Source organism: Etheostoma spectabile, unplaced genomic scaffold, assembly GCF_008692095.1.
Source record: "Etheostoma spectabile isolate EspeVRDwgs_2016 unplaced genomic scaffold, UIUC_Espe_1.0 scaffold340, whole genome shotgun sequence".
Lineage (NCBI taxonomy): Eukaryota > Metazoa > Chordata > Actinopteri > Perciformes > Percidae > Etheostoma > Etheostoma spectabile.
Window position 1 is genome coordinate 955815 of NW_022605588.1, and position 9615 is coordinate 965429.

At 44.2% G+C, this 9615-nt stretch overlaps 2 protein-coding genes across 2 annotated transcripts in view; both read left to right on the plus strand.

Annotated features, from left to right (window-relative positions):
* LOC116686280 (ubiquitin-conjugating enzyme E2 E1) overlaps positions 1-9615 on the plus strand; it is a gene marked incomplete at its 5' end in the record, with an annotated part of 79936 nt that overhangs the window by 22491 nt on the left and 47830 nt on the right. The gene's annotated exons all lie outside the window — the stretch shown is intronic.
* Positions 3748-6116, plus strand: LOC116686278 (ubiquitin-conjugating enzyme E2 E1; the record flags this gene model as incomplete). The annotated part of the gene is given in 3 exon segments (XM_032511252.1): positions 3748-4401; positions 4841-5014; positions 6066-6116. Coding segments are annotated over 3 exon segments (227 nt in total), but the record flags the coding sequence as incomplete, so codon positions are not given.

Sequence of the window (9615 nt, forward strand, 5' to 3'; positions counted from 1 at the left end):
CGAGCTCCTCTCGGATGACTGAGCTTCTCACCCGATCTCTAAGGGAGACGCCAGCCCCTTTTCTGAACATTAAATCCTGTCAGTATGTTCTACTAGAAACCCAAAATACGAGTATGAACCTGGACTTATAGTACAGGACCTTTAATCAGGATTCCTAAATTTCCCACAATGCCCTTTGACAGCACACAGAGAAGAAGAATGAACATGCTGGCTAACTGGTAGGTGGACAGTGGGACGTGCTACCACTTGTTGATGGCCCTCTTCACAGCAACTGTGTCTGCCCCGTTCTGTGCACCAGACAATGCTCTGCTGTGGGCTTTTCAGGATCCGACTGCGTTGCAAAACCGGCAAAGTGGAGCAACAGTGGCACGGTTAATTATGGCTGACACGTCGGGAGGGGGAGTCCTCAATCACACCCCCCCTCCCTCCCTTCCTCCTTCACACACTGCAGGAGGAAGAGTCTGACAGAAAAGGAGAAGTCACTGATGCATGGAGAATACTGCAACAGTTTCAATGAGAGAGGTCCCTGAACAACACGAGTCAAAAAGACCAACGTGGATCTGTGAATGCAACTGCATAAGAATGTGTGTTATGCAGGTCTGGCGTGGAGACGGTCTATGTCTGCAGGACATGCTCTCATTACTGCTGCCGAGAATGCCAGGTTATTATGTCACACAACAGAGCAGCATGTGGCTGATGACTCTTTTTTGTAATCTATCATGTTTTTTATATTTAGTTGTATACAGTAATGACAACACACGTTTTAATTCAGTTTTCCATTTTCAGGACACCTTACAGGTAGCAGTGTTTCCTCTATGTTGATTTTGTAGTGGCAGCCCGCTATGGCATTGCATTTGCCTTTTAAATGACCCTGCTAACATAATGCCCCCCCTCCCCCCCACTCCCTCCGTTGGCTGGCGCTCACATTGCAATTTAACAACAAGTAGAACTATTCTGGTTGTTGGGCCCGTTTAATTTGACTCCACATACAGTTGCGTTGATGGAGGTTATTGTCAAAACGTTTGCTTTCTTATAATAAAAGAATAATAATGTTGCTCGCAGCAAAGTGTCACAGTTGCCGGTGGGGGGGACAGACTTACTAAAAAAAATCCTGAAGGAAACACTGAGATAGAGTAGGACTAGTCTATAATTTACAATGACTCAACAATTTACCACACTCTCCCCCCAAATTTTGAGAATTTGGCCGTAGTTGCCCCCCCGCGACCCGACACTGGATAAGCAGACGAAGATGGATGGATTGGTCGAGGACAAACTTCTTTTAAACAGGCAGAAACCTCGGAGAGACCCTGGCTCAGGCTCTGCCGGTTGGTACACAGGCAGACCTCAGGGGGCCCAGAGGGTCCAGTTCCACTGTGTGGTGTTAATTTATCAATTGCTGTTTTGCATTAACACTGTACGCACCACAGAAAACCCAATATAACTGGAAATGACAGGCATTATGTGGCATATTGCTAAATAAATGTGTGCTCAATCAATCTACCATAAACTAATTGCTAAGTAATGCATAGAGAAGGCACCGAGTGGAGGGAATGATGGGACAGTAGGGCTCCATAGCTCAGTTGTATCCCTTAGGAGAAATCCAGCCCTGAACAATTAGTGAACCTTACTTATTATGTTGTTGGTTTACAAGTAGTCAAATTTAAACATGAAGGGTTCATTGGCAAAATGACAAATGTGTTTTCACGTATTTCCTTAAACTATGTATTTAGTGTGTGTAGGCAATCCAAGGAATATCAAACTGGTGTTGGGTTGTTAGATATCTCAACTGTTTTATATTTTCAGACATCGTGTTTTTTGTGCACTCAAGGAATTATAGATTCATTCATTTGTTCAGTTAGCAGGGGCAGTGCACAATACATATATTGTAGCCTACCATAGGTCTGTAGGGAGCTGAGTTAAGAACTTGAGGGCCACTGGTTCAGGACCCCATGTGGACCAAAGTATGGTGTTGGACTGAGAGGTGTCCCCAACTGCTCGTTCAATCAAATCAAAAACACTCTAAAAAAGGAATTTTAGTTTTTTTAAAGTTCAGAGTACAGAAAGCTGCACTCAACCCCAAGAGAGTTATGGCTATAGTTATATTATAGTTAGCTATATTCTTGGGAAAGTGCCACCCTATACCTGTGTAGCATAAACCTTTCATGGCAACCACTTAGTTTCATGTGTATTTAACCTGCAACACATTTTAATGTCACACACTGCATCAGGCGGTATGATGCCTTTTAAAACCCAACTCTTGGTCGCTCTGTTTTAGTGTTGGGTAGTAACTCGGGCTAAGGGCTAACAGGGACCAGTTTTATTAGGCTACTTCCCAGCAGAGAGTAGCCCGGGCTAAGGTTAGGCATTGGCACACCCTAAATATCTTACAGCAATGACTGGAATGGATTATCTACCTACACCTTTCTGATGTAAATGTTCTTCTTTACTTTAAACAAAAGGATGAACCATTGCTTCCAATAGCAGTCCATGCCAAACACATGGGGATGGAGAACACCTGCTGCAGGGCTGGCAGGGGCAGACTGGAGGGAACAGGTGAGGATGTGCACGGAGTAGGACAGGGGAGTTCATGGCTTTCTTTTCTATAACTGGTCTGCAGCTGCTCTTTCCATGTCCTCACTGAAGGTAATCAAGCTCTTTTGTTTAATTTCCTATTCCATCTGAATTTGTCTATGCCCGACGCTGTGTGATGCTGCTAGATGATCCTAATGAAGTAGACGACTGCTGCTGGACCAACACTTCCGGTGAGAAGAGGCACGCGTCCAGCGGCACAGTCAGGTCTTGGTAAGGTTCACGATAATCCCGGAAGAAAGACGACTGAGCCTTGCAAAATAAAAGCGCCAAACCTTAACGCACGCTCACCACTCAATCTATTTACTATTATGGAGATTGTATTGAACATGGGCGTTTTAAGGAACATGGCAATCATTTTCGACTTGGTAAAAATAGTCATTTTTATTTTAAAGTATTTTCAAAATGTACGTTCAGAATGTTCTTCAAGTTTTAAGCAGTATTTCAAAATACAGAACAATGTGCTTCATCATTTGATAACAGCTTAAGATAATAATACCAATACTTATGGATAACCAATGAATAAATAAGAAACCCATTGACCATCTTAGAGGTGGACGAAAATAAGTGGATAGCCATTTTTTAAATTTTAAAGTCAAGCTCGATCCTACAGATTGTTTGTGATATGTAGTCTATTTAGTACTTTATTCTTGTTATATAATAATAGTGTAGCCTATAGCTGGATGCTGTTTCTTACAGACTGGTTGTGATATGGTGGTGTTCTTAAGTAGTCTATTTAGTACTTGATTCTTGTTATGTAATAATTGTGGATGCTGTTTCTTACAGTTACATATCCTAAACTGGACTTACACTTCCTTTTACTACTCATATGCGTGTAAAAGGGGTCCTGCATGCAACCAATGCAGTTTAGCTTATCCTAGGCCAATAACATATTACTGCCTGTCTTCTTTGTGCTTTTACTTTTAAAATGATGACCGGAAATCCTGTTCATTGTAGGCGAATTGACACTGGTGCGTCCAGGCGGCGGAGGCACACACACACACACACACACACACACACACACACACACACACACACACACAAAGAAAGGTATCAACTCCTAAATGTTTGTGTCCCAGCTCCTAATACCGGAGCACTGTCTTGTCCTTTAGAGAGTGTTAGCGCGGTGAATGCAGCCGTTGAAGGAGAACGCAGGAGCCCGGTGCATCCTGGGACTGGCTGCTCTGAGATCAGCTGCGAGTCGACGGATCTGGCTTTAACTGCGAGGAGAGCCTTAAGGCGATCGGCGTGCCGTCTTGGTTTTTAGTGGCTTATTTGGGGTCAACCCCGTTAGAAGCGGCTTGACAGCGTGGTAGCCCCTCTCGGACTTGTGGGGCAGGAAGTTTGATCCGCCGGGTCGGGTGTGGGGGGGTCCCTGCCGACCGCGACGTCGCCCCGTCGATGCCTTTCTGCTTTTCCATCGCCGACCGTTCAGGTCTCGTGCGTGCTCGTCGTGCCCCTGGTGTGGGCCAGGTAGCCTGGGCCTGTAGCCCAAGACTTTCACCAAACGGTTCCCTTGGTCGCAGCCCACAGGCTAGAAATAGCCCCCCCCCCCCCCCGCGACTGCAACCGGTAGCTGAGGCCAGAAGTCGGCGTTGTGAAAGACGAAACCGAGCCAACCCGCCGATAAGCCCGACCACTTCCTCAGCACCATCCACCCAGTGGCGGTTCAAAGTCGTCCAGGGTCCGGGCCTGCTGCTGTAAAACGACGGAAGCGTTTATGGAGTCAGGGACCGACTTCCTAGTTGCAGTCTTTAGCCACGACGTGTACCGTCTACCCCTGTAGAAACCGGTCTGCAGGGTTCTGAACATGTAAGGTGTCCGCGCTTACTGGGGACTAAAACATGGAAATGGCTGGAGAGGAATCCTAAGCATCCTCTAGTTAGTGGGCATTACAGGTGGACCACCAGACCGCTGGAGTCCATTTCCATCCAGTCCTAATTTAGTTAACACAGCCCGCTTCCTCACATGGCCATTTGAAGTAGAAAAGACAGTAGGCCCAGTAACTGAAACGTTATTGAAGTATTATTTTATTAAATGCATGCCGATTCTTCTTCCACAAGCTGGAATTGTTTCCCCTTAACCCTTGAATCTCTGCAGTTAGATGTCAGATTTTTTTTTGATTTTCCATTTAACCATGTAGCATTTTCTTCCAGCACATAATGGATTAAAAACGGGGTTAGATGCGTAGAGGGCAAACGTAGTTTGGCTTGTTAAACTTTTCTAAATCTTGTGTTTGCTTGTTCCCCAGGCTCGGTATGTCAGATGAAGATTCCCGTGCCAGCACCAGCTCTTCGTCCTCTTCATCTTCAACTCATCATCATCATCAGCAACAGCCGCAGCAGGACACCAACACCCTGAAGAAAAGAGAAAGCAAAGCCAGCATGAGCAAGACTTCCAAACTCCTCTCTACTAGTGCTAAGAGGTGGGCTTGCTTATGGCTGCAGTCTGGAGCATGGACGCTGATTTATGTGTCCCTCCGTGGTCCTGTAGGGCGCACAGCCTTTAAAACATGTCTGTCTTTCAGAACTAAGAACCCTCAGAACCTTAGACCACTAAGGTCTATATAAAGAGACTTCAGATACAGTATTAGGGACCACTAAGGTTATATAAAGAGACTTCAGATACAGATTAGGGACCACATAGGCTATAATAAAGAGACTTACAGTTGACAGTATTAGGGGACCTAAGTCTATATAAAAGAGACTTCAGATACAGTATTAGGGACCACTAAGGTCTATATAAAAGAGACTTCAGACAGTATTAGGGACCACTAAGGTCTGTATAAAGAACTTCAGATCAGTTTAGGGGACCACTAAGGTCTATAAAAGGACTTCAGATACAGTATTAGGGACCACTAAGGGCTATATAAGAGACTTCAGATACAGTATTAGGGACCACTAAGGTCTATATAAAGAGACTTCAGATACAGTATTAGGGACCACTAAGGTCTGTATAAAAGAGACTTCAGATACAGTATTAGGGACCACTAAGGTCTGTATAAAGAGACTTCAGATACAGTATTAGGGACCACTAAGGTCTGTATAATAGCATCCGAAGAGCACCATGTCATGGGCCCTTTAAATGACGTGTAACCGCTTTCAGCTTCCTGGGAAATGAAGAATCAATGGAGCAGGGAAACTGACAGCAACATAACTAATCACACTATGACAGACGCTCCACTTAGCACCAACTGCAACGTTTAATTTGAAATGAATGGAGCCTACTGGCAGTCTGGCACATGTGGGTGCTCAGTATTTTCTGTGGGTGCTTGAGCTCCGGAGGGCCCACAGCTGTCCTTGTATGTTCAATTCATTCATTCAAAAAAAGTAAATTCAACAAGGAAGTTGCTGTATTTTAGTAGAGTACTGAAAGCAGCAGACCTGGGTACCATCCAGTGTTTTGATTTTAGTTCTGATTTACAGTATTTGATCTGAGCTTAGCGTTTGATGCATACATTTTCTTTGCTTCTTCAGAATTCAAAAGGAATTGGCGGACATAACATTGGATCCACCACCAAACTGCAGGTGAGTGAATTATGACAATTACTGTGTAAAGAGAAACGTGGGTCACTGATGGTGTGTGTTTCAGTGCCAGTGTGGCAGTATTTTTCTAAAGGGAACGTTAAGTCTATTATGAGAAATGAAGGCCAGCAGTCCTTCATGTGGCCATCTTGAATGTAAAGGTGGAGAAGCCTGAATCGGTTTGCGTCGCTGCCTCGTGTGCAGGCTCTGACATTCCCTTTTTCCACTGGAAGATGTCATTCAGTGTTGTACACATGCACACGCTTACATAAATGCGCCCCCCCACTTTTCACGTGTGTGTGTGCGTGTGTGTGTGTGCATGTGCATGTGTGTGCGTGTGTCACACTTTAATATTTTTGACTCTATAAAATCTCTCAAGTCTTGGCGATCACCCCTATTATATAATAAACATTTCTTATATTTAGTTTCGTACTTTTATTTCTGGCAGAATTTATCTTTATGATCAACTTCATTGTTTCCTGGATTGTGTATCATCGTAGTCCCTAAATGTCGAATAAGACACCACCCTGTATAACTTTGATATTTGAAAAAAAAAAATGGACAGAGGGCGTGTGTTTTTGCTGTTAAACCAATCAGCGACCTCCTCGGGTCAATCTTTGATCTTCGTATGAAGCTCTTCTCCCCAGAACCTCTGTGGACCTCCAGGATCTGGTTAACGCAGCTTTAACTCTGCACGTTTGCCTAAAAGGGCATTAGGGCTCATCAGCCTGGTATCAAATGATATAGCTGTTCTGTTTATGAATAAGGATAATGGCACATTTGTAAGTCATAATTTATAATAAGTAACAGTATTGTTATAAGTGTGTGTGTGTGTGTGTGTGTATACATACATACATACACACACAAAGTATTGCGTTATACAGGTATTACGCATTGTAATATCGAATAATAAATGAGCTAAATTTGCAACTTTTTGTACAGAAAACTTGCTGTGTTTACTTAAAAGCTTATGACTTATGGCTCTGGCTGACTGGTACGAACTCTACAAGGACCTCAACAACAAGCAGCTGCCCCCCTTATCGGATTCTAGTCATGTCTTGTACTTTAATCAAAAAACAATGTAGACCACAAAAGCAAGCCTGGAGTAAATGCAATATTAGCCCAAAAAATTAGATTTTAACCTGAAATAGTTCAGACCTATTTGTTTAGTTTCTCGACCTGTGCCCAAAGGGATCCGTGACACATTCAGGTCCCGGTTAGCGTGCCTAGAAAACAGATCTCATACCTCACCAAACAGCATTTTTTGTTTGCCTAATTGTTCCAGTTTGACCCACCTTTCAAACAAGCTCGGCAGGTTTAGACATGTGTCATGCAAATGAGTGGGCCTTCTGGAGGGGGGGGGCCTTCTGGAGGGGGGGCCTGCACACAGTTAGAATGAAGTAGAGGCAATGCGTCTGTCTTACCTTTTTTGGCAGTCTGTAATGTTTTGATTTAATTTTTGATTTGACTTTTTTTTTTTTAAGTGTATATTGTGCCTGAGAAAACAAAACTCCAATTAACAAAACTGGTTATAAAAAACAATATAAATTTAGAACAAATCAGAGAGTCCGTTAACGCCTGACTCTGGAGATAAAACTGAGATTAGCTCTCATATTCAAGTTTGTGTTCTACTTATTCAACAACTGTTTGCTAAATTGCTCTTAAACACAGAGAGGATTTGAATTGCTATTTTTATTCTCAATTCTTATCATTTTGGTACTGATGATTTTCCTTTGGGGCCAAAACCTCTTGGGGGGGGGGGGGGGTGGGGTCGGGGGGGGGTGCGGGGATTCCTCTATGCACGAAAAACCCTGAATTGAGGTGTTTGTTCAAACTGCATGTCATGATGTTGAGACCTCAAATGCCAGCTGATTGCATAACGGCGAGCTTAAAACCACAAGCTGCGCAGCCAGAGAGAGAGAGAGAGAGAGAGAGAGACAGACAGACATACAGGTTAGAACGACAAAACACAGACAGATTGAGTGTGAAAGAGAGAGGGAGAGAGACACAGGTTAGAACAAACCGAGAGAACGAGAGAGAGAGAGTTCGAGGGAGCGAGGAGAGAGAGAGAGAGAGAGAGAGAGAGAGAGAGAGAGAGAGAGAGAGGGGCTAATCTCAACTGACTTGTGACTTGAAATTTAAGGCCTTTCCATTGCATGGTACGGCTCAGCTTGGCTCGACGTGCTTTCCATACAAGGTTCTTTTTCTCTATTCCGTGGTGTTAGCCGAGGCTGGAACTGCGGACCTTGGCGTGGTTTGGCAGGCAGCCATTATTAAACAAGCTCTCGGTGCAGTGAATAAAAGAATAGCGCTCAATGTTAACGGTGGCTTGGCTGTTTAAAAATGGTGGGTTGTCCCAAGTGATGATTCTTTCTGCAGTGTTATAACTCACATCCTAGTATCGACTCAGCTCCCTCGGAACCTGGTGGTACCAGAAAAGTAACTGGTACCATTACCAGGTACTAACTTTTTCTAAAAGCAAAATTAGAAAAGAGGGAATCGAGCCGTGCCGTACCATGTAGTGGGAATGCGGCATTAAATCAGTAGAAAGTAGGGCTGCACGATTAATCTAATTTTAATCATGATCGATTTTGACTTCCCCAATAAAATTTGTGTGATGGAGCGATATTTTAAATGCGTGATTTCCTACAATGCTCCAGTTTTTTTTTTGCAAAGCCAATCTACTGCTCCGTAAACCAGCTTAGTTCCTAGATGGAGACAGTCAGGGGACAGAGTAACGGGAGGAAAATACAGATAGCAGTCGGTTATTTGTTGGTCTCAAGGTTTACCAGTTTACTAGTAAACGCAACATTTTGTCCCGTCTGTGTTGTTTTTCAGACAACAGCAGTGAGCAGTGCTAGTTGGTGCTAGTTAGTGTCTGTTAGCTCACAGGGCTCTAGGGGGCTAGTTAGTGTCTGTTAGCTCACAGGGCTCTAGGGTGCTAGTTAGTGTTGGTTAGCTCACAGGGCTCTAGGGTGCTAGTTAGTGTCGGTTAGCTCACAGGGCTCTAGGGTGCTAGTTTGTGTCTGTTAGCTCACAGGGCTCTAGGGTGCTAGTTAGTGTTGGTTAGCTCACAGGGCTCTAGGGTGCTAGTTAGTGTCTGTTACTCACAGGGCTCTAGGTGCTAGTTTGTGTCTGTTACTCACAGGGCTCTAGGGTGCTAGTTAGTGTCTGTTAGCTCACAGGGCTCTAGGGTGCTAGTTAGTGTCTGTTAGCTCACAGGGCTCTAGGGTGCTAGTTAGTGTCTGTTAGCTCACAGGGCTCTAGGGTGCTAGTGAGTGTCTGTTAGCACGCCCCACCATCATGCATGGACTAATATACAGCACCAGCACGCCCCACCATCATGCATGGACTAATATACAGCACCAGCACGCCCCACCATCATACATGGACTAACCGGAAAATGCGAGGGACTCAAAGAGAAAGTTTCGGAGTTAATGCAACACAGCGAGGCACTGAGCTTGACCAGATGATTAAATATGCAGTATATATTAAAGTGGAC